At 36.9% G+C, this 27074-nt stretch overlaps 1 protein-coding gene across 6 annotated transcripts in view; it reads right to left on the bottom strand.

The window, feature by feature from the left end:
* The window catches only part of LOC124722869 (forkhead box protein P1), a 205635-nt gene that overhangs the window by 59517 nt on the left and 119044 nt on the right, over positions 1-27074 (bottom strand). For 4 of the 6 annotated variants that reach the window (XR_007006455.1, XM_047248001.1, XM_047248004.1 and 1 more), the window contains 2 exons: positions 25565-25640; positions 25406-25432 (listed from right to left, as the gene is read on the bottom strand). Coding sequence is in view for 5 of the 6 variants with exons in the window: in XM_047248001.1 (XP_047103957.1) it covers positions 25406-25432; positions 25565-25640 (103 nt within the window). In the remaining variant the exon portion in view is untranslated. The remainder of the gene's footprint in view (positions 1-25405; positions 25433-25564; positions 25641-27074) is intronic. The other 2 variants (XM_047248003.1, XM_047248005.1) reach the window with 1 other exon arrangement.

The raw sequence follows: 27074 nt of genomic DNA, 5'->3' as shown, positions 1-27074 counted from the left end.
ACCACTCTTACAGCATCTGCTACTGGAATTGGCTGAGAATCTCCATGATGCTTTCATGGTTACTAAATGAACTTGTAACAAAATGTGTATTATTTGGTCATCTCTTTTTCCTCTAGACATTCGTAAATTTTGCCTAGAACAGCATATGGAAGCATGCACAACAGAATTAGAATTTCACAAAAAATTCTTCATAACATTAAGTGTATATTGAGCACCTGCAGGTAACTTTAATCTGTTCATAAACCACCTTGAAGCTGTACTGGCCCATTTAACAACTAAAAACAAAGAAACAGTGGTTGACGGTGACTTCAATGTAGATTTCCTTAAAGACCCTCCCAATAAGAACTTATTTGAGTTAGTAACACTATCATTCAACTTAATTCCCACTGTAAAGTTCCCCACTAGGGTAGCCAATTGGTCACAAACAGCCATTGATAATATCTTTATAGAAAAGTAGAATGAACAAAATTATATTACAAAACCAATAGTTAATGGCCTCTCACACTATGACATGCAGTTCCTTCTGTTAAATGTTAATACTGAACAGGATATAAAATCTGTTAAATCTGAGATCAAGAGGGTAATTAATAAGCCAAAAATTGATTATTTTAGGACACTCCTCTGAGACATTCACTGGAGTGATGTTTACAGTGCTCATGGCATGAATGAAAAATGTAACACTTTTGCTAATAAATTGTATTTGAACAGTGTTTTCCCCCTAAACCAACCAATGTTAGAGCAAAGTCTACAAATAAGTCATGGATTACTCAAGGAATATAGGTATCTTGTAAAAGAAAAAGAAAACTGTATCTGTCAATCCAAAACAGTTCCGATGTTGTTGCTATAGCACATTACAAGAAATATTGCAAAATATTAAAGACTGTAATACGGACATCAAAGGAAATATATTACAAGGAAAGATAGTCATATCAGATAACAAAATAAAGACAATATGGGATATAGTGAAGGAGGAGACCAGTAGAACCAAACTTGAAGAGAGACAAATAGCATTAAGAGTAAATGATACATTGGTGATTGATGTGTATAGTGTTGCAGAACTTTTTATCAAATATTTTATAACTTTTACTGAAAAGATGGGATTGTCAGGTTCTGTAGATGCTGCTATGGAATACCTCAGACCAGACATTTCAGGTAACTTCAATAATATGAATTTGTCCCTCACTACCCCAGCAGAAGTAATGTCCATAATCTTTAAAATCAAAAACATCTAGTGGGTATGATGAAATATCAACAAAGTTAATTAAAGAATGTGATTCTGAGTTAAGTAACATATTAAGCTACCTGTGTAAACAGTCATTTATCAGTGGAATATTTCCTGAATGGTTGAAATATGCTGAAGTTAAGCCACTGTTTAAGAAGGGAGATAATGAAATAGCATCAAATTTCCGTCCAATTTCACTTTTGCCAGCATTCTCAAATATTTTAGAAAAGGTAATGTACAATCAGCTTTATAACTATTTTATCACAAATAACATACAGTCAAAGTCGCAGTTCAGATTTCTAAAGGGTTCTGATATTGAGAAGGCTATCTACACTTGCAGTGAAAATGTACTTAATTCATTAGACAAAAAATTGCAGGCAACTGGTATATCTTGTGATCTGTCAAAGGCATTTGCCTGTGTAAATCACAACATCCTATTAAGTAAATTGGAATATTATGGTGTAAGAGGAAATGTTGCAAAATGGTTCAAATCTTATACCTGTGGCAGGAAACAAAGGGTGTTAATAGGAAAGAGACATGTATTAAGCTATCAGGCATCATCCAACTGGGAACTAATTACATGTGGGGGTCTCACAATGTTCCACCTTAGGGCCCTTACTTTTTCTTGTGTATATCAATGACCTTTCATCAGTAACATTACCAGATGCCAAGTTTGTTTTGTTTGTCGATGATACATACATTGCAAAAAATAGTGAATCAAGTGTAGTCTTAGAAAGATCAGCTAATAAAATATTCGTGGATGTTAATCACGGGTTCCTAGCCAATTCTTTGTCACTAAACTTTCAAAAAGCACACTACATGCATTTCAGAACTTGTAAGGGGTGTCCCATGAGTATATGCCTAACATATGATGGCAAACAGATAGAAGAAGTGGACAGTGTTAAATTCTTGGGATTACAGCTTGATAATAAATTCAACTGGGAGGAGCACACCACATAACTGCTGAAGTGTCTTAACAAATCTATATTTGCAATGCGAATTGTGTCAGACATAGAGGATATAAAAATGATAAAGCTGGCATACTATGCTTACTTTCATTCTATAATGTCATATGGGATTATTTTTTGGGATAATTGATCAAGCCAAGCTAAAGTTTTCCAGGCACAAAAAACATGCAATAAGAGTTATATGTGGTCTGAACTCGAGAACATCCTGCAGAAGCCTGTTTAGGGAACTAGGGATACTAACTATTGCTTCCCAATATATTTATTCCTTAATGAAATTTTGTCATTAAAAATATATCACGTTTTCAAACCAGCAGCTCAATTCATGGAATCAATACTAGAAGTAAGAATAATCTTCACAAGGATATAAAGTCACTTACTCTTGTACAAAAAGGTGTGCATTATTTAGGAACACCCACTTGCCAGCAGCCATAAAAAGCTTAACAACCAATGAAATTCAGTTTAAGAGAAGCCTAAAAGATTTCTTGTGTGTGTGTGTGTGTGTGTGTGTGTGTGTGTGTGTGTGTGTGTCTATAAGTACAATCTAACTTCTGCACCATTTCAGTGTTCAGTGCAGTAATGTGTTCATTGTAAATAAGTATTGTAGTAGTTCTATTATACGTTTATTACCTTAAAAATAAAAAGTTTTTTTCTAATTTCATATTCAATGCATTAATGCGATCTTAGTAAATGAGTGTTTGTAAAATGATTCTTTCATATAGTGTTCATTAAAAAAAATGACAATCATTCCACTTGGGACCTCAGGATGTAAATTAGCTTATTTGTTTCAGTTGTAAATATTTGTCATGTATTATTGTTTTTCTGACATGTTCTACATCCTGGAGGATCTCCTCACTATGGATCAAATCTAACCTATCAATCCTATCTGGTACAGTTCCCAGAATGATGAGAAATATACAAATAAATCTCAATACCACTGACATTAATATCTATTTCACGCATGATACAAGAATTAAACTAGGGAAATATTCCTGGGTTTTCCTTTGCAAAGGAGTATTTGAAAACAGTGTTAAATATTTCTGCTTTTGGTTTGCTACTCTCAGTTTCAGTTCCTGCCTTATCCATGAGTGACTGGATGCTAACTTTGGTACTACTAACAGCATTTACATATGACCAAAATTTCTTTGGGTTTTGTGAAAGATCTTTTGACAATATTCTGCTAAAGTACTCACTAAAGGCTTCACACATTACTCTCTCGACTGTCAAATGCATTTAATTCAGCATCTCTCTATTTATAGCCCCATTCTTTGTTTTACAACTATTATGCAGAAGTCTCTGTTTCTTTATAGTCTCTTTGCATTGACTGTATACCATGGGAGATCTCTCCCATCATGAACTGTTCTATTCATACACATCTATCCAGTGCATGCTCAACAATTCTTTCAAACTTGAGCCATAGTTCCCCTACATGCTCCTGTTCAAACCTAAATGTTGCAAGTTCCTCATTGAGGTATGACACTACTGTTTCTCTGTCTAGTTTGCTGAACATATAAATCTTTTTGCTAGTTTTAGCTGCCCTTTGTACTTTGGTATTCATTGTTGCTATAACTGCCTCATAGTTACTGATAGTTTCAATGTGAACTTCCTGAAGAAGGTCAAGTTTGTTTGTTGTCATTAGACCTAATGTATTTCTATCATGAGTAGGGTTCTGAACTATCTGTTCTAGGTAGTTTTCAGAGAAGCCATTTAATCTTGTTATGCCTACCACAAACAAAATGATAATAATCCCAATTGATTGTTTGATGATTAAAGTCTTCTCCAATGGTTACAGTAGGATTAGAGAACTCATGTACAAGTGAACTAACGTTACCTCTAGAGTTTTCAATTACATCAGCAGGTGAGTCTGGTGGTTGATAGAAGGAGCCTATTATAATTTTATGCCCACCACTGATATTGACTCTTGCATAATCAATCTCACATGCTGCTTCAATTTCTGTCTCGGTGGATTAGAGTTTTTACATCTGCTGTGACAAATACACCACCTCCGTTACTCATTTCCCTATCCTTTCAGCATAGGCTTAAATTTTATTTTCTTTAGCTGCCCCTTGACACAAGACACAGCAAGTTTTCCAGCAGTGGGTCTCACTTGATCAATTACCCCAAAAAATAATCCCATATGACATTATGGAATTAAAGTAAGCATAGTATGCCACACTGGCACTTTGTTGTGAATGTTTCAGTAGTTGACTATTATGATTTTAATGCTCTTACCTGTGGAGGCATATGAATATTACTACAGCTATCATTACCTGGATTGGTGCACACCACTTACTCGGGTAGTAGCCTCTGATGTGTAGCGTGCACCTGACCCATTTAGGGAAACCTACAATCTTAACTCTATGGTGCAGCTCTAGGAAATCACAGCCTAGCTTGTCACAAAACCTTTGGAGTCTCTGGTTCAAATTGGAGGGGCCATCATCTGTTCTGGGGACAATGGTGCAGATGGCTGGTAATCTCAACCCTCACTGTTAGTCACTGGAATGATCCAAGTATGACCTTGGAGCCCAGATGACAAGCCACAATCTGCAGGTGGTTGCATCCTGTTCCCTCTGTGTCTACCAGAATATCCTACTCGACAGGCTGAATGAAGCCTCCAGGCATACACACTGGGTACACCTGGTGTTCCTTCACATCCCTTGCTGCCATTTCCCTAAAGGGTACCATTATTTGCTGTATGTTTGAACTGCTAATGACTAATAGATATCTGTTTCTTTTCTTTAGCTGCCCCTTGACACAGGCAGTGGATCTTGCTGACTCAGTTTCAGTGCAAGACAGCACCTCAGATCTGTTGGTTAGTTGGATGGGTGCAACATCCTGAGTTCTACCTGCTCAATGTCTCCACTGTACAGGATACCTTGACCCATGACTGACATGCCACTTGCAGTCAAGTGGATGTGTAATAATTTACAGCATGTATGGGTGATTCAGTGACATGCAGCTGTACTGAATTACTATATTGTGCAGAAGTGCACCATTTTTGATTCAATCCTGCTAATCTGCACTTAACCAGACAAAACACTGTTGTGAGTCTTGTGTTATTATTATGTGTCTTTATCTGCAGATCTTAGCTGTGATCCTGTCTTCATATTTAGACTTACGTCTTCGGAGGTCAAACTATTGTAATATTGCTTTATCTATGGAAAATTTCTTCTCCTCCTCTTCTTTTTCCTAGCCTTCATCTACATGTACATCATAATCTGCAAGTCACCTAATGGTGTGTGGTAGAGCTTCTGGTACCACTAACTGAGCCCACCTCCCCTCTTCCATTCACAAACGATTTTGGGAAGCACGATTGTTGGTAAACCTCTGTATTAGCTGTAATTTCTCAAATTTTCTTGTCGTGGTCATTTTGCGAGACATGTGTGGGAGGAAGTAACATGCTGTCAAACTCTCTCAGGAAAGTGTTTACTCTAAATTTCGATGGTAAATCTCTCTGCAGCAACTCTAAATTTCAATGGTAAACCTTTCTGCAGCACTATCGTACCAATTAAACAAACCTGTGATGAAATGTGCTGCTCTTCATTGGATCTTCTCTATCTCTTCTATCAGTCCTATCTGGTAAGGATCCCATATTGATGATCAATACACAAGAATTGGTCAAACAAGAGCCACTTCTTTCATGGATGAGTTTCACTGCCATAAAATTCTTCCTATGAATCTCAGTCTGTCATCTGCCTTTCCTACTATTTGTTTTTTGTGGTCATTCCTCTTAAGGTCACTCTGGATAATTACTCCTAGATATTTTACAGTAGATACTGTTTCCAGCAATCTGTTATCAATAGTGTAGTTGTACAGTAGTGGATTTCTTTTCCTACGTATGTGCAATATGTCACATTTATTTATGTTGAGGGTCAATTGCCATAGCCTGCACCATTCATCAGTCCTCTACAGGTCATTCTTCAAATCAGTACTGTCTTCTGGCATTGGTACTTTCTTATAGACAACTGCATCCTCTGCAGTCTTAAAGCACTTACAATGCTTTCTACTATATCACTTATATACATTGTAAATAGTAACAGTCCTGTTTGGTGAATCCATGTTGATTTTTATAGAACAGATTTACTCCAGAAATGTCATAATTCTTGAGCATGAAACATGTTTGCTTATTCTATAACAAACTGACGTAAATGATATAGGCCTGTAATTATATGTATCCATCCTACCATGATACCTTTTGCCTTACAGCATGAGGATAAAGGTGAACTGGATTGCTTAGAGGAGATAATAATACTATCCCTGATAATGATAGCAGCAGGGCACCACCTTTAGTCACTGTTTGCAAACCAGGTAATGTGTTATACCTTTTTGAGGACTCCAAAAAAGTGATAAATGCTCAGTCAGTTGTGCATTCATACTCCCTTCTGTATCCTGATGAATTATTTTCACAGATGGTAGGGGGTCAGTATTTCTCCAAGGCTGATCCTTAACAAGTTTATTTTCAACTTCCTTTGGATTAGGCTTTCTAAGGCACTATGATATTAAATACTCCTTTTTGGCCTGTATCAATATAACAAGTTACTGTTTGGCATTGCTAGCAACTAGCACTCTCTCAGAAATGTTTAGAACAAACTATTGCCACCATGTGTAAATTATCTGGATGATACAGTGCTCATAGGATGGACTTAGGAAGAGCATATGCTGAATATCTGGAGAGAATTTTTTTGCCTTTGGAATGCAAATTTAAATGTAATATCTTAAAATTCTCCTTCATCTTAAACCAACATTGGAGAATGTGGCAACCATTTCTCATATTTATGTACCACAGAATGTAAAGGACCTGCAGGTTTTTATGGGCAAGTTTACACATTACATCCAGTTTATCAACCAAACTGCAATGCCAATCCAACTGTTAAACAGATTGCAGAGGAAAGGAGTCCCTTTCCAGTGATTCACATTCTGTCAGCAAGCATTTATTAAGTTGAAATAGTGTCTGCGAACTTTTCACCATGGGCATGTCATCCTGTAACACTGGCACCATTCTATTACAGCAGTTCATAGTGGCTCACCATGTTTGCCTCCAAGATGTTCACCACAGCACAATGAAATTATTGCCTGATAGAGAAGAGACATTGTCAATTATCATTGGTATCCCAAAGTTCCACATTTTCCCAGTATGACAACAAATTTCATATTGTGTCACAAACCACAAGCTATTATGCATATTGGGCCCAGAGTCATAGCTGCCTGAACAAACAGATCAGAGGTTGCAACATTGGGCTCTTTTCTTATCAAATTACTGATATTCCATTCATTATTGCAAATCAGATCAGCACGTGAATACAGACATTATGTCACAGTTCCCTATAGGTCTCAATGAGGAATTTAATAAACAAGAGAGTGTTTATTTTCCCACTGATTCGCAATTGGAACAGCCCGTGGAAGAGTCTCTCATCACTTCCAGAAATGTCACAGCAGGAACATGTAAGGACCCACTCTCAAGACAGGTTTGCCAGTTCATATAAACTGGCTGGCTGCAGCCATTTCTTTGGCAGCCTCCCTGCAGCTTCATTGTTTCTTTTCATGACACCATGCCCTTTGTCTTTCCAAAAGTGTCTTTTTATTGAATTAAGATGACTATCAGTGTTGAGTAGTGATTATGGAGGTTCTGTACTCTTGTATCTTTTGTCTCCTGCATCAGTCCCAGTGACATTTCCAGGAAGAAGATTTTGACATGATGACATGTGTATTAGCCACAGGTTGATGAAAATATTGTGTGCATGGATCGACAAGGGTAAGCTTGTCAGACACAGCAACCAGTGCCACCCCATGCTTACCACCTGTCATATATGTCTAAACAGCATCCTTGTCTGGGAGTGCATGATCTGACTTATACCTCAGTGCATCCTTTGCTGGCACTGAAATCAGCTCCATTAGCACTACCCACAGCAAGATTCATCTCTGGATATGTCACATTGGAATAGGGGTGGGGGATGGGGAGGGGGGACAAGTATAGGTGTACAGGTAGGGTGGTGCAGCAGGTGGGGGGAGGGGGGGAGGGGGCCCACATTGACTACTCCAAGCAGCAGAAACAGCATCAATGGTGTCCAGTTCCCGTTTGACATCCCAGGCAGGGGCCATCTGGCATTCCTGTTTCTCTAACGATTGTCCATCATCCCTATGGATCTGAGGCCAGACAGTGTGCAGGAAGCCTCCCAGTCTGCATCAGATCTGATGTCAGAGTCACAGCCTTCTCCAGAAACATCAGCAAGCCATGACTCTGAACAATTGTTTCCTCCTGCCTCTCTGGCATCAGACCTGAGAGTGGCTCCTCTACAACCACCAGCACTCAAAGCCACACCCCAGCCTTTGCAGCACACTGCACCCACCTTGTCCACCCATGCACTGTCCAAGATGGTTCAGTGGGAGAGGGATCTTATTCCATCTGTATGTCCCATTGGATTACAACTGATATAACTATACATATGTTCGGTAAGGCCTCTAGAAGTGGTGTAGAAGGAAACATCCTCTAGCACCAGGTCACATGGTGACACACCCAAGGCAGATTTAAGGGCTGTCATACATAGTCACAGCTTCACTTGTCAACCAGCCGATTTTTACAACAAGCTCTTCAGTGTACATATTTACAATGACCATGTGCTATGAGGTTTTCTACTGAACTATCATTTGGACTTTGGTGTTAATTACTGACAAAGTTTGGATGATGCACAGATTTGCCTGGCTTCTTAATAAAGACTGTCTTCACTCACCATTCAACCAACCATTGTGTTTTCAGTGAACAAACTAATGACTTATGGGTGAACTGAAAGTGTGGTTTGTATCAGAGTGTTTCCCAGTTCATCCTACAAATTGTGTTCTCCAGGACCGAAATGAGAGTTATTCAACAAACATACAAAGTACTGTATTGGCCTTAAGGTATCCATCTTCAGAAGTCTTTTGTTTTGTACATTTCCAGAAGAGTCAGTAACTATTAATTTCTGTGATTTCATTGTAAATAAGGTGTGCTTAATAAAATTTGTGTTGTTGAAGAAGCAGGCATACAACACTAAGGTCATGAGATTCCTGTACTATTCCAATATAACTGCCACTTGCATCAATGAGAGACCACTGCAGATAAATACAACTCTTCATCCCATAGCTCAATACATAGAAATAAGATTGAAACAAAGTTATTAAAAAAACATAAATAAGAAGCCCTAAACCACAAACATTATGAAGTGAAGTTTTAAATGAATGTAAAATATCCACAAATAGTGAGTTGGTGGTAACTGGTAATTCTGTGGCTAGAAATGTTGCCACATCAAACTGTAAAGTAAATGTATAAGCAGGAATTATATCACATTAAATTCTTCAAATCATTCAAGTAGGATGAAGTGATGCAAATAAATTTTACAGATGTGTTCCATTCATGTATACACAAACTGACTACAACATAGGCCTCCATGTGAAAAAAGTAGTCAAAACCTAGTTAATAAAATAGAAAAATGTGTTTCAAGGACTCAATATTATGATTAGCTGCTACCATAAAGAGACAAGCAGTGTATGATCCCCACATGAAGAGAATAAACAACAGTACAAGTTTACAATGAGATGTATTTTGAACAATGTGTATTGATCCAATGGAATTCTGTGAAATCCATTTTGGCAAAGTTATGCTGTATTTAGTAAAATGTTTAACAATATTTGTAAAATAAAACAACTAAACTAAGTTATTAGGGAGAGGGAAGTCAATATTACGACGTCAAATGAAAGTGGCAAATATAGGAAATCAGGGATTGCACTAATTGGAGTGAATGTAATTGTGCTTCAAATGATAACTGAAACTCAAAAGGCCTGTCTAATATGTAAAGAACATTACAATTCAGTGAACTAGTAATAACTCTTTTCTTAGATTTTATTGACTATTACAAAATATGCAATAAATAAAGTCAGCTTAGATGAGCAATATATTAAATGCTGATGTTACTCACTTTCTGGAACACCGTCTCAAACATGAAAACTTGTTTTTCAGATTTCTAAATTAGACCATCAACAATTGTTTCTGCTGCTCTAGCAATACAAGAAATGACTGTCTAGTGCATATAATGGGAGGCAAAGTATTCAGTGTATACAAAAAAACACATCACTTTAATATTAGTAAGCATTTTGAATCTTGTGCTCTTTGAAAACAAGCAGCCTGCTGTAATAAATGTCTGCATTTACAATTCACCTAATAGCAATATGCACAAATTTTTGATCAAAATTTAAGGTGTCATGTTAAGTTAGAAAGAAAACATATTACCTGGTGATTTTAACATGAATTTTGCAAAATATATCACACAGGGTGAGTGATTTCATAAATCTTTTAGCAACTTTTTATATTCAAAATGTAACAAAGGACCAAATGGGGATAGCATCTAATGCAAGGTAATATATACACTACTGGCCATTAAAATTGCTACACCAAGAAGAAATGCAGATGATAAATGGGTATTCATTGGACAAACATATTATACTAGAACTGACATGTGATTACATTTTCATGCAATTTGAGTGCATAGATCCTGAGAAATCAGTACCCAGAACAATCACCTCTGGCCGTGTTAACAGCCTTGATATGCCTGGGCATTGAGTCAAACAGAACTTGGATGGTGTGTACAGGTACAGCTGCCCATGCAGCTTCAACACAATACCACAGTTCATCAAGAGCAGTGACTGGCGTATTGTGACAAGCCAGTTGCTCAGCCACCATTGACCAGATATTTTCAATTGGTGAGAGATCTGGAGAATGTGTTGCCCAGGACAGCAGTCGAACATTTTCTGTATCCAGAAAGGCCCGTACAGGACCTGCAACATGCAATCGTGCTTTTCGCAGGGATCGAATGAAGGGTAGAGCCATGGGTCGTAAACACATCTGAAATGTAACATCCACTGTTCAAAGTGCCGTCAATGCGAACAAGAGGTGACCGAGATGTGTAACCGATGGCATCCTATTCCATCACGCCGGATGATACACCAGTATGGCGATCACAAATACACGCTTCCAATGTGCGTTCACCGCGATGTCACCAAACACGGATGTGACCATCATGATGCTGTAAACAGAACCTGGATTCATCCAAAAAAATGACGTTTTGCCATTCGTGCACCCAGGTTCGTCGTTGAGAACACCATCGCAGGCTCTTCTGTCTGTGATGCAATGTCAAGGGTAACTGCAGCCATGGTCTCCGAGCTGATAGACGATGCTGCTGCAAACATTGTCGAACTGTTCGTGCAGATGGTTGTTGTCTTGCAAACGTCCCCATCTGTTGACTCAGGGATCGAAACGTGCTGTACGATCCGTTACAGCCATGCAGATAAGATGCCTGTCATCTCGACTGCTAGTGATATGAGGCTGTTGGGATCCAGCACAGCATTCCATATTACCCTCCTGAACCCACCGATTCCATATTCTGCTAACAGTCATTGGATCTCAACCAACACGAGCAGCAATGTCGCGATACAATAAACCGCTATTGCGATAGGTTACAATCCGACCTTTATCAAAGTCGGAAACATGACGGTACGCATTTCTCCTCCTTACACAAGGCATCACAACGACGTTTCACCAGGCAATGCCGGTCAATTGCTGTTTGTGTATGGGAAATTGGTTGGAAACTTTCCTCATGTCAGCATGTTGTAGGTGTCGCCACCAGCGCCAAACTTGTGTGAATGCTCTGAAAAGCTAATCATTTACATATCACAGCATCCTCTTCCTGTCAGTTAAATTTCACGTCTGTAGCATGTCATCTCTGTGGTGTAGCAATTTTAATGGCCAGTAGTGTAGATGTAGTATTCATGAAAACTAAATTTGTCATTTATAAAATGTCTTGAATTCATCAAATGGGTTTTCCTGGCTGTCAATGGATGCTGTTATGTCTCTGTTAGTCAGAAATAAATACCGAATCACCTACTTTCAGCTAGAGAATGTGCAGTTAAGAACACAGTATTAGCACATTTAAAAATCTATTTCAGCCTCAGATTTGAAACAGTGCATGCATGGAAGATGTTCACAATAAAATTGCAATATTCATTGAATTATAAAAAGTATACATTGCTACTCACCATAGACACATCGAGTTGCAAACAGGCACAACAGAAAGACTGTTACACTCTCAGCTTTTGGCCAAGGTCTTCAGAAAAGAAAAGACAACACACACATATTCACACAAGCAGGCACACCTCACACACACATAACTGCTATCTGCAGCCACTCTGGCCAGGCTGCAACTCTTGCATTCAATGAAAGCAGCAATCTGGAGTGGGGCAGGGAAGGGGGAGAGGTAGCAGAATATGGGTGGGGAGAGAGAATAATGATATCTGGCAGTTCACTAAAAGGTGGTAGGACAAGGCAATGAGGTACAGCATCAGGATTCTGTGGGGGAAGGGGGTGGGGGGCAGAAAAGGAGAGGAGAGGGGAAAAGACTGGTGAGTGCTCTGAAATAGAGCAGCACACAATGAGGATGAGGGGACATGAACTGGGAGGAGGTTGTGTGACAGTGGGCAGAAACTGTTGGGTCAGGAGTGTAGGGACAGTTGGTTATCATAGGTTTAGGCTGGGATAATTCTAGGAGCAAAGAATGTGTTGTAAAAATAATTACCACCTTCACAGTTCAGAAAACCTGATGGTGGAGGGGAGGATCCAATATGCTAGGTTGTCAAGCAGCCATTGAAATCAAGCAGCTGCATGTTGTGTCACAGGGTCGACTACTTTGCTCTTGGCCACAGTTTGGTAGTTTCCATTCATCCTGTAGCAATCTAAAAAGCTATGCAATGATTGCAACAGAGATGGTATATGAGATGGCTGCTTTGACAGGTAGCCTGGCCTCTGACAGTATGGGATAAGCGTGTGACAGGATTGGATTAGGAATTGCTGTGTGGGTGGATTGGGGATGTCTTGCATCTGGGTCTTCCACAGGGACATGATCCCTGTAGCAAGCAGTTGGGTGTGGCAATGCGGTAGGGTTGGACTAGGATGTCCTGTAAACTCCTCCCAATTCATGTCCCCTTCACCTTCATTGTGCACCACTCTCTGCTAGCAAAACCACCAGTCTTTTCCAAATCTCTGCTCCACTCCTTATCTCCTCCCCATTCTCCCCCCCCCCTTCCCCCTCAATCTCACCCCACAGCCTCCCAAAGCTGTGGCTGGCTGCCCTGTCCTGACACCTTCTAGCTCCTGCATGCTTCACCAGACAGCGCTCTTCTTTTCCCCCACCTGAACTCTGCTATCTCTCTCCCTTCCCTGCCCCATTCCATACTCCACATTGCTGCTTTCATTCAATGCAACTGCTGTGGCTTTGAAAGAGTGGTCAGAGATAGTGGTCAAGTCAGTGTAAGGAATACCTGCTTGTGTGAATTTTCCTTTCATTTCTGAAGAAGGCTTTGGCCAAAAGCTGAGAGTGTGACAGTCTTTTCATTGTGCCTCTCTGCAACTCAACGTGTCATCTTTAAGGAGAGTAGCAACCTATCCTTTTCATAATTGTTCATATTCCACCCTGGACTTTCCATTGTTAGACAATATTTATTGAAATAATATGTTATTGCTTCCCACTAATGTGTAATACGAAGTGGTGGTTCTATGATCAGATTCAAACTACAAATTATTCAGCTTACACAACCAAAATGAATGAAACCTAATGGTCCTTAGGCTTAAACTTAAGGGAGAAGGATGGGAATGGATGGAAAAAGACTCTTCATGACATTACAGAGTGACACATTTTATAAGTACCTTTCCTGACTATTTCAATATAATATGGCCAGTAAAAATGAATAATGTCAAAATCATGAATAAAAATAAAAGGATGGATAACATAGGTACTTTGGTCTCTAGGAACAAGACAAAAATGTTACACAGGATATGTAAAACTAAAAATGATGAAAACTTTAAAATGTATTACAGAAAATATAAAAAATATATGCCAAAATTCTGCAAGCAGCCAAGCAAATAGATACAACAACTTAAATAAGTAGTGCTGACAATAAAAGCAATGCTTGCTGGTCTATTATAAATACAAATCATACATCAATCAGACTCACAGGACTACAGGCAAATAAAATTTATGATCAGCAAAAAACTACAATAGAACAAAATAATATCATAAAGATCTTCAATGATCATTTTTCCAAATAGTCCAAAAGTTAAGAGAAAAAGCAAATGCTAAATACCACAACATACGGAAAACATTTAGCAGGTGCCCAAAGAAAAAAGTATGGTGCTGTTTCCACTGACAGAAGAAGGCACAATACAGGTAATAAAAAAACCCAAAACAAATAAATGATGTGTACCGGTAACTGAAAGAATATCATGTACAGAAGTTAAATACTGTATGCAGGAACTCAAGAAACCTCTTACTTAACTACTCAATACATAATTCCTGGAAGAAACTTTTCCAAAAGACAACACTGATGGAACCAACACATAAACAGAAATGTTTGAAGAACCAATAGCTAAATAGATTTTCTGTCCAATATCCTGTATACAATATGTGTACTGAAAATGAGATTTATACGGAAAAATAAAAAAATATATATAAAAAAACAAATAGGAACCAGGGAATTATAGACCCACAGCCATTCTACAAGTCATATCAAAAATATTTGAATGAATGTATGCACAGAGACTCACTACATTTCTGTTGGAATATGAAATGCTCAGCAAGATTGTATTTGGCTTCCAGAAACATAAACACACCATAGATGCAGTCACAAATCTCATAGAGAATGTCATAATCAAATCAGATTCTAGAAATAAATGTGTTGGATTATTTATGGATCTAACAAAGGCACTTGACTGTGGGGACCAGAAAACTTTAGCAGAACTATTGGGTGTATCTGCTATAAGAGGGAATGCAGAAGATTGAATCATATCATACTTGTCAAATAGGAGTCAATGTAACAGAAATTACAGTAATGGCAGGAGAGAAATTAAGAGCTGAAGTGAGAATACTGCACTTGTCAGTCCTACAGGGACTCATCCTTGCCCCATTGCTTTTCATTTTATACACATTATATCCCAAAAATTATTGTTTATAGAAATGTAGCTACTTATGTAGATGCTATATCTCTACTGTTCAAGTATTAAGACGCAGTAAATCTAGGAATAAAAGGCAGCTTAAAAGTAAATAATACTATCCAATGATTTACTGAACTAAATTTGCATAACAACATTACTAAAATGCTTTGCTTAAATCTGAAACTAAAAATCCAATACAATGAATATATCAACATTTGCATAGACTGAGGCCATCAAATACACAAAATTTCTTGGAAGAGTAGTTATTGAAAATGTAAATTTGGATAAGAAAACAGAGCATATAAGTGAAAAACTCAGCTCAGACCAATGCGTACTGCACAAATTCAGCTACCTAAAAGACACAAATATTGTGAAAAGGATGTACTGTGCACTAATCCATTTCAGATTATGTTATGACATTATTCTGTGGGGAGATATTTCTGAAAAGAACATTAATAGAGCATTCAAATTACAAAAAAGAGCAATAAGAATGACACTCAATGCTAAACTGAGAGAATCATGTAGGCCAACATATACAGCTCTTGAGATATTAACACTACCCAGCATACAGGCTGTTCCGGGAGAAGTGGTCAGTATTCAGGGATGTGACAGGAATGATCCTTGAAAGACAAAAAGTCTAGTAAACATAACATCTAAAACGCATATCTTAAGAGCTATGAGCACACTTGTTCAGTTTCACAGTAGCAAAGATGAACAAGTGCTCATGGTTTTTAAGGTATGCACTTCAGAGTCCATGTTTACTGGTCTTTTTTTTTAGTCAACACTACCATCTCCAAAAATATGGAATGCAAAGAGCATGCAGAAAAAGACATGTATTTCATAGTATTGAAGCTGAAGAGAACTCATAACTCTTAAGTATGAATTTTAATGCCTATGTTTACTACACTTTTTGCTTCACATGATCGTTCCTGTCATATTCCTGAATATTGAGCATTCCTTTTGGGACACCCTGTATACCTACAGGGTGTTACAAAAAGGTACAGCCAAACTTTCAGGAAACATTCCTCACACACAAATAAAGAAAAGATGTTATGTGGACATGTGTCCGTAATGGCTTAATTTCCATGTTAGAGCTCATTTTAGTTTCGTCAGTATGTACTGTACTTCCTCGATTCACCGCCAGTTGGCCCAATTGAAGGAAGGTAATGTTGACTTTGGTGCTTGTGTCGACATGCGACTCATAGCTCTACAGTACCAGCATTAAGCACATCAGTACGTAGCATCAACTGGTTAATGTTCATCACGAATGTGGTTTTGCAGTCTGTGCAATGTTTACAAATGCGGAGTTGGCAGATGTCCATTTGATGTATAGATTAGCACGGGGCAAAAGCCATGACGTGGTACATTTGTATTGAGACAGATTTGCAGAATGTAGGTGTCCCGACAGGAAGACGTTAGAAGCAATTGATAGGCGTCTTAGGGAGCACAGAACATTCCAGCCTATGACTCGCGACTGGGGAAGACCTAGAACGATGAGGACACCTGCAATGGACGAGGCAATTCTTCGTGCAGTTGACAATAACCCTAACGTCAGTGTCAGAGAAGTTGCTGCTGTACAAGGTAACGTTGACTATGTCACTGTATGGAGAGTGCTGTGGGAGAACCAGTTGTTTCCGTACCATGTACAGCGTGTGCAGGCACTATCAGCAGCTGATTGGCCTCCATGGGTACACTTCTGCGAATGATTCATCCAATAATGTGTCAATCCTCATTTCAGTACAAATGTTCTCTTTATGGATGAGGCTTCATTCCAACATGATCAAATTGTAAATTTTCACAATCAACATGTGTGGGCTGACGAGAATCCGCACGCAATTGTGCAATCACGTCATCAACACAGATTTTCTGTGAACGTTTGGGCAGGCGTTGTTGGTGATGTCTTTATTGGCCCCATGTTCTTCCACCTACGCTCAATGGAGCACATTATCATGATTTCATACGGGATACTCTACCTGTGCTGCTAGAACATGTGCCTTTACAAGTACGACACAACATGTGGTTCATGCACGATGGAGCTCCTGCACATTTCAGTCGAAGTGTTCATACGCTTCTCAACAACAGATTCGGTGACCGATGGATTGGTAGAGGTCGACCAATTCCATGGCCTCCATGCTCTCCTGACCTCAACCCTCTTGACTTTCATTTATGGGGGCATTTAAAAGCTCTTGTCTACGCAACCCTGGTACCAAATGTAGAGACTCTACGTGCTTGTATTGTGGATGGCTGTGATACAATACGCCATTCTCCAGGGCTGCATTAGCGCATCAGGGATTCCATGCGATGGAGGGTGGATGCATGTATCCTCGCTAACGGAGGACATTTTGAACATTTCCTGTAACAAAGTGTTTGAAGTCACACTGGTACATTCTGGTGCTGTGTGTTTCCATTCCATGATTAATGTGATTTGAAGAGAAGTAATAAAATGAGCTCTAACATGGAAAGTAAGCGATTCTGGACACATGTCCACATAACATCTTTTCTTTATTTGTGTGTGAGGAACGTTTCCTGTAAGTTTGGCCATATCTTTTCGTAACACCCTGTATACAAGCTCCTATGCTGGACAAAATTCAAATTAGCCCCAGTACTCAAAATAACAAGACACAACACAACCAAGACACAAGGAAATCGAATTTCTTCCATGAAGCTATACACTACACTATGAAATACAAATCAAAGTCATCATATGTGGGACCACAATCCCTAGAGAAACTCCCTTCACACTTAAGAGAGCTAAACAATAAACCTACTTTTTTTAATCTGTCAACACTTTTTTGATGGAAAACTGTTACTCTAGTATAAGTTATTTTATTTTTAGTACAGTTTAAGACAAATTGCAATGCTATTACAGCAACGAAAAGAGATTTAACTTACACATATCTGTTCATATACCATAAATGATGTAAACACAATTGTAATGTAATATGAAGTAGGCCAAGAGTATTTTATAGTACAAATCATAATTTACTAAATGCTATTTAGTAAACAATGGATGCTTGTCAGTGTATGGGATATAATTTTACCTGATCCATACAATGTATTTTGTTTATGGACTGAATAAATTTCAAATTACATAAGACAGTCCTTAATAAAATAATATCTACAATAAAATAATAAGCAAATAAGATATCCATCAAAGATTTAAATAACTAATGCAAAGCCATATTGCATATTGTCAAAAAGATTTCACACATTGACACCAAGCAGAAAACATTAAAATTTTTCAATTGTAGATGTCATAAAACTATAGATACCATGTGTATGAAACATCTGATAAACACTATTCAGATCTAGTGTATGAAGCATCTAGCAAACACTGTCCAGATCTAGCTAGCATCTTCCAACTCGCCACTCTCCATCAGAAAAATCCTACTAGATATAGAGAATTGTTTTTTTTAATGCCTGAAAGTTTGAAGGAGGTTCTAAAAATTATTAGAAATATTAAAGCTTCTCACTTATCTGGTATCAGTGATATACCAAGGCACTTAAAGAAAATGACTGACAGTGAAATACAAATGTGTCACGCAATATAACAATCTCTTCCTAGAGAACTAACAGTTACCTGGAACTATTTAAAAATTGCAAGGTTGTTCGTTATCCCTTGCAAATGAGTGAAAAATAATAGGGAAAAATCATGTGGACATGAATAAGGCTTCCCTTGATAGAGCTCCTTATTAACAGCACAACGGCGCAACTTTTATAGAAAAAGTAAAACTGTTAAAGAAGATTTCCTTTCATTTATTGACCACATGCTACATGCATTCAGTGAGAAACACAATGCTTCTAGGGTTTAGTCTTTTGTTTAGTAAATCATTCTGTCTTCTTATGCTAACTGGACACTTGTAATACTAGATGCTCCAGAGAATGGTTTCAGTCCTATGTACAAGGCAGAAGCAGCTGGTAGAAATAAATTCAATGTAGGAAGAACAAGTCTGTGAGACAAAATGTCATTCATCCTACATGACTCAGCCCCATGTTACCTCCTCTTCATTCTATTTATTAATTTTTTCATTGAAAACCTGCCATCAACAGTACCTATGCTATTTTTTGAAAATACGAACACACTCTCTCATAAGGTTTCTTCACAGCAGATGACAACTAAGCAAGTCAACAGCAGTAAAAGTGTGCTGAAACAATCTTTCCACTATTTTGGCTGGAACAGGTCCCCCAACCACCAAAAATTATCTTATTCACAACATAATTAAGAAAAGCTGTAAAAGACCCTTGTATTACTTCTATGATAACAATGTTTGGCTTCATATGACTAAAACACCTGATCTAACCATGTTGAAAATTGGATGTAACTCAATAGGTACAAAATCTAGCCACCATGCAGCAGCAGGAGAACATGCACATATAAAAGTTGAACAAATTTTCAAGCTTTCACAGCCAGTGGCTCCTTCTTGTGACAGAAGGGTTGAAGGGGTTGGAATAGGGATGAAGAAAAATGACTGGAAAGGCTTAGAAAATGGGGAGAGTTTAGAAAATTCAACCAGAACCCTGGGTTGGAGGAGACTTACTGGACAGGATGAGAAGGAAAGACTGATTGTTGGGGACTGCACTGGGTGATATTTCATCTGGTGCAATCCCCAACAATCATTCCTTTTTATCCTGTCCAGTAAGCTTCCTTTGACTTGAGGTTCTGGGTGACTTTTCCAGATTCTCGCCATTTTCTAAGCATTGTCAGTCCTTTTGCTTCATCCTTCTTCCTTCCCCTTCAACCCTTCTGCCAGAAGAAGGAGCTACTGGCTCCAAAAGCTTGCACATTTCCTTAACCTTCATATGTGTGTCTGTTTTCCTGCCACCACTTGGTGAGTAGATTTTGTATGTACCAAATTACATTATATTTTGAAAAACTGGTTATTTTTGTTGATATATTTGACTTGATCTTTTGTCATCTTAAATAATCATACAGTATGGATATACAATCAACAGGTATTGAACTGATCAGTGAAACTAAATTCCTTGGGAACTGGATAGATAACACTATACAGTTGAATATTCACAGCTGTGTACTACTGAGCAAAACAGTAGACTCAACTAAGCTTTGAGAGTGTTTAGTTTAAGGTATGATGTGACATCATGAAAACTGTATGCTATATTCTTATAAACTCATTTATTTTTTATGGTAGAATTTCTGGGGAGGGGAGGAGGGGGTCACAGTAGAAGAGAACACACGCAGTAAAAAAAGGGAACAATCAAGATATAATTAACACCACTCACAGCTATGAAACTAATTTCAATAGAATCAGAAATGCTGCCTATCCCACATGTATTGTCTACAAACAACTTCATATGTAGATAAAAATTTCCATTTATCTGAATAGTGCAATGAAGTGTACTTGGGGTATTGTTTACTTCACAATGCAAATTTGTTTAGTTTCCTGATCCAGCACTGTTTCCAGTCTGTTGATGAATTTCTAGAGTTTCAATTATGTTAAGTGTCATCAAAAGAATTCCTAAAAAATAAGGCCTTTTATTTGTAGTTTGTCTTATGTGCCATAAATCTTTGTAAAAAATATTGTAATCATCTGCCATAAAGTATATCTTCAACTTATACAGGTAATAACAGATCCAATACCATGACAAGAAACAAATTAATGCATGCCAGGACTGTCAAACTCCCCAGGAAGCCCAATATCATCAGCAAAAGCCAGTTTGTATTTCAGAAGGGGTTATCAAAAGAACATGCAATATTTTCATTTGCTGCAACGTTTTGGTGTCCATCAACACAAAAATGAAGATGGCTGGAACATTTTGTGACCTACAAAAAATACTCCTACACAAAGCTACATATCCAGGTATGAATGGTGCAGCAGGGAAGTGGCTTGATTTGTATCTTTCAAATGGAAAACAGAAAGATGTACTGGATACACAAAAATATGTCTCAAAATTATTAGAATGGAGTACCACCACACGTGGAGTGCCTCAGAGCTCTGTTCTGGGCTCTCCGGTTTTTATTATTTTTATTAATGATCTAGATATTTGCAGATAATACTGTAAATTCATCATCTTTGCTGATAACACTACACTACTTAATTATAATTCAACAGACAAACTTGAGGTGTCAGCTACTAAGGTTTTTTGGGGTATTGTTAACTAGTTTAACAATTATGATCTTCCTGTTAATTACAGTAAAATGAACTATATTCAGTTTCACACAGCCTCTAAAGATGGAGAAATAGGAGGAAAAATAGCTGACCAGCAGATATCTAGGGTGGATAGTTCATATACCTGGGCTTACATACTGATAACAAACTGAACTGGTCAAATCACATCCTGGATGGTTGCAAAAGACAGAATTCTGCAATTTATGCTTTACACATTGACTGCTCTTATATAAATATAGAAGCCATTAAATTACAATGTATGGAAAGTTCTGGTTGCTAGTAACAAATTATTTAGGAATAAAGGAGATGACTCACTAAAAGGCAGAAGTGCTGCATCATTGGCTAGCGATTAGAATGGCTTTTGTTTGTGTATCTATTGGAGATGAAATGCATCTGCCTTTTGGTGAGTCTTCTCCTTTATTCTTCTCCCTTTATTCTTCTCCTTTATTCCTTTATACCAATGACACAGCACTTCTGCCTTTTAGTGAGTCATCTCCTTTATTCCTAAATAATTTGAAACCATTAAATTAGCTTATTATGTCTATTTACAGTCCATTATGGCGTACAGAATCATATTCTGTGGAAGTCAGCCACATGCTACAAAAGTACTATGTGCACATAAAAGAGCCATAAGAATCATGAATGGAGTCCAGCCCAGAGCCACATGCAACAATCTTTTCAAGGAATGGGAAATCTTCACACGCATTCCACAATACATATTCTCCATAATGTGTTTCATTAGTAAAAAAATGCTCTTTTCGAACCTAACATTGTGTATCATAGTCATGATACTAGATGAAAAGACAGTATCCACTACGAGCATGCCCACTTTAGTGCCAATAAGGTTTTTAATGCCCTACCTTCACAAATAAAGTGTTCAATAAATGATGAGCTCTTGTTTAAAAAAAAAACTTAAAGCACTTCCTACTGCAAGGATCATTTTACACCACAGAAGAGTTCTGAACCACAATGAATAGTACCAATGTACATGAAACTCTCAGATACATTCCTAGATTAGATTAAATTAGATTAGGTTAGTACTTGTTCCATAGATCATGAATATGACACTTCGTAATCATGTGGAATGTGTCAGGTTAATAAAAAGTGTCTATAGAAGATATTACATTACACAAAATATTACATGACACAACTATATCCAAAAATTCATCTAATGAGTAGAAGGATTTGCCATTAAGAAACTCTTTTAATTTCCTTTTAAATGCTATATGGCTATCTGTCAGACTTTTGATGCTATTAGGTAAGTGAGCAAAGACTTTTGTGGCAGCATAATTTGCCCCTTCTGAGCCAAAGTTAGATTTAGCCTTGAGTAGTGAAGATCATCCTTTCTCCTACTGTTGTGGCCATGTACACTGCTACTACTTTTGAATTCATTCGGATTGTTAATAACAAATTTCATAAGTGAATATATATATTGTGAGGCTACAGTGAAGATCTCTAGCTCTTTAAATAAGTGTCTGCAGGATGATCTTGGATAAGCTCCAGCAATTATTCTGATTACACACTTTTGTGCAATGAACACTCTTTTACTCAATGATGAGTTACCCCAGAATATGATGCCATAACAAAGCAGAGAATGAAAATAGGCATGGTAAGCTAATTTACTCAGATGTATATCGCCAAAATATCAGTGTGTTTTTTCCAGTTCAACCCCTCATCAATGCATACACCTAGAAATTTTGAATATTCTACCTTAGCTTCAGATTTCTGATCGAAGTCTATATTTATTAGTGGTGTCATTCTATTTACTGTGTGGAACTGTATATACTATGTTTTGTCAAAGTTTAATGAGAGCCCATTTGCAGAGAACCACTTAATGATTTTCTGAAAAACATCGTTTACAATTTCACCAGTTAAATCTTGTCTGTTGGGTGTGATAGCTATACTTGTATCATCGGCAAAAAGTACCAGCTTTGCATCTTTATGAATATAAAATGACAAGTCATTAATATATATTAAGAACAGCAGAGGACCCAAGACCAAACCTTGCTCCCCAGTTTGAGAAATCACCAGTTTTTTGCATATTATGTGAACTGTTTATTTCAACTTTCTGCACTCTTCCAGTTAGGTATGATTTAAACCATTTGAGCACTGTCCCATTCATACCACAGTACTTGAGCTTACCTAGAAGTATTCCATGATTTACACAATCAAAAGCCTTTGATAGATCACAAAAATCCCAACGGGTGACTTCCAGTTACTCAGAGCATTTAATATTTCATTAGCGAAAGTATATACAGCATTTTCCGTTGAAAAACCTTTCTGGAAACCAAACTGACATTTTGTTAAAACTTTATTTTTACAAACATGTGAAGATACTGTACAATACATTACTTTTTCAAGAATTTTGGATAAGGCAGTCAGAAGAGAGAGTGGGCAGTAGTTGTTGACGTCAGATGTATCCCCTTTTTTATGCAGTGGTTTAACAATGGCATACTTCAGTCTATCTGGGAAAATACCCTGCTTCAGAGAGCTATTACATATGTGGCTAAGAATCCCACTTATTTCTTGGGAACAAGCTTTTATTATCCTGCTGGAAATGCCATCAATTCCATGTGAGCTTTTATTCTTGAGTGAGTTTATTATCTTCCTAATTTCAGAAGGAGAGGTGGGTGGAATTTCAATTGTATCAAATGGTGTGGGTAAGGCCTCTTCCATTAACTGCCTTGCTTCTTCCAAGGAACATTTAGATCCCATTTTCTCTACAACATTTAAAAAATGATTATTCAAAATGTTTTCGACTTCCGGCTTGTCGTTTATCAAGTTTCCATTCACTTTGATGGTGATGCCGTCATCCTGTACTCTTGGTTTCCCTGTCTCTCTTGTAATAATATTCCAAATTGTTTTGATTTTGTTATCAGAGGTATTAATCTCAGACATGATGCACATGCTTCTGGACTTTTTAATAACCTTTCTTAATGTAGCACAGTAGTTTTTATAATATTTGGCTGTTTCTGGGTCATTACTCTTTCTTGTTGTTAGATACAGTTCCCTTTTGTGGTTAAAAGATATTTTTATTCCTTTAGTAAGCCAAGGTTTTTTGCACGGTTTCTTCTAATTAGATTTAACTACTTTCTTGGGGAAACAGTTTTCAAATTCTCTTACAAGTGTATCATGAAATAAGTTATATTTTAAATTAGCATTGGGTTCCTTGTACATCTCATCCCAATCTAACTACTGAAGATTTTCTCTAAAATTTCTAATTGTTGAGTCACTAATTGAATGCACAACTTTGGAGGATATCTTTCAATTACTGAATGGAGCTATGTCATATACTGTAACTAGCTGAGCATCATGATCAGAAAGCCCATTCTCAACAGGATAAGAATTTATGTTTTTAAACCTATCTTGGTCTATAAAAGCATTATCTATCAATGTGCTGCTGTCCTTTACTACCCGAGTAGGAAAATTAATGACAGATGTCAAATTGAAAGAACCAAGCAAGACTTCCAGGTCATTCTTCCTATTACACTCTTTCAGTGAATCAACATTGAAGTCCCCACAAATATTAATTTGCTTTCCCCTATCTGACAGACAGCACAACAAGGCATCCAAGTTTTCCAGGTATAAATGAAAGTTTTCTGAAGGAGACCTATATACTGTTACAATTAGAAAAGTGCCCTCCCTCAGTTTAAGTTTTATTTGCAATCCTGTCTATTTATTATTGTAAATGTATTTATTTTTCTACAACATATTTTCTGTGTTTTTATTTTCTATAATATTTATTTTTCTGTAACATTTATTTAACTGCAAAATTTATTTCTCTGTAATAGAACCTAAGCTGTAGATAGTTTAATACGAAACTGATTAGTACTATTTACATAATACCATCACAAATCTCTAAAACTGACACGTTCCTGTGATATATTCACAACATGGATCACAGGAACACAAAATAAATAAAGAAATAAAAATAAATAAATCCATGAATAAATAAATAACTTAAATAAAGTGGTTTAACAACTAGTATTAACTGATAAATATTTGTAATCTATGTACTGATATATTAGGTGTAGCTGTCATGATGTATGAAGTAAAATAGAAGTTAAATGTTATACATTACCTCCGAGTAATTCTCGCATTGGACATTCTTGAAACACACAGAAATTTGTATTACTTGCCAATAATAGTAATAATTTGTATTTGAAATCTCAGTTACTTCTCTTTCAATTTTACCTAATAGTTTAACAACAGAGAAAGACAAGGCAAGTACAATACTTACTTGAAGACTCGTATTCAGCGCATCTCCATATAATGTTGGGCTGTGTATCAGGGTGGGACTTTTTGACTGCACACCCCTATTGTTTCAGAGAACAAAAGAAAAAAACTATTAATAATGAAATATTTGATGGTCTATGGCAATAATAAATATCGATGATGATGACATTGGTTTAGAAAAGCTGCAAAAAAATCAGTTATGTTAATTCTTAAAACTGCAAGAAGGAAAAATTTAAGTAAAAAAGAAAGAAAGATAAAAGGAAATATTTTACTCACCACAATGAGTTACAATTATTTATTTGCAATTTAATAATTGATAAGTATAAAATGAATAAAAAAACTGTTTCAAATCAACTGACAATCACAACTTACTCCCTGATGATGGCCATGATACTGTGCATGTAACAAAATTGCTTATTTGATCATACTGTGATTTGAAACAGCTGAGAATTGTTTCCAAGTAATTATTCTACCTTTCCATTGATGATCACTCTTCTCTTCCTGAAAAGTTTCTCTAAAAATTAAAACTTTGAAAAAATGAAAAAAAAATGAAAAAGTTTAAAATTATCTTGGAAACATTCTCTAGATAGTTAGAATTTAAAAATGTAAACAAAATATGTGAGAAAGATAAATAGTAAAATGTAAAAAATTTCGAAAAAGTGAAATATATAAATTTGAAAGATTTATAAAAATTTAACTATGAAAAGACTGATAAATATAAATAGATTATAGAAATGTAGAAAATAGAGAAATGGAAAAAGAGTAGATTAAAGTAAATTCTAGAGTACTTTAGTTCCATTCCCATGAAAATATACCTTTTATGATGACACTCTCATTTCTGGAGATGGTTAATGACTGACTATTAGGTATTCCATGTCATAAAAACTATTGGCTACTATGAAGCTATTAATCTGCTAAATTCTATTTCCTTATGGGTTAAGTGTCTGAGAAGCTTATTGGTGAAATGAAAATATATCATGCCCTTGGTGAAATCAGAAAGTTCTCCTTAGATACAAAACAAAATAATTCTGTTGGCTATACATTTAGATTTTTTTAAAGTGCTATCCTCAAATCACTAAGAACATGCGATGATTTTTAACTGTTAAAAAATGTGTAAATAACTACTAAACAGCATAGTACACTACAAAAGTGCTTGTTCTGTCATTTATGTAATCTAAATTCATTAGTCTGTGAAGGTGCCATGCAGTGGGCTGAGACATTGCACACAGCTGTGTCTTCAAATGCATGTATCCCTTTGGTCTTGTATTAACAATAGAATAGGCTGGAAAGCTACACAGTAATTGAAAGTGTTGTGTTACATTTGTGAAAAATGTTTATTCATATTCAGTCACTCATGAGGCATGATCACATGCTCTATGTGAATGACAAACATTTCAAAAAACTGTTGATGACAGAAACTATAAAGCCAAATTGTGAAACAGAACTCTAGAATGAAGTTTGCAGTATATTAATCATATGGAGATTGATGGATCAATAAAAAATGTATTTTAGTT

This window comes from Schistocerca piceifrons, chromosome X, assembly GCF_021461385.2.
Source record: "Schistocerca piceifrons isolate TAMUIC-IGC-003096 chromosome X, iqSchPice1.1, whole genome shotgun sequence".
In the NCBI taxonomy this organism is placed as follows: domain Eukaryota; kingdom Metazoa; phylum Arthropoda; class Insecta; order Orthoptera; family Acrididae; genus Schistocerca; species Schistocerca piceifrons.
The sequence above is the reverse complement of the archived record's forward strand: the minus strand, read 5'-3'. Positions and strand labels throughout refer to the sequence as shown.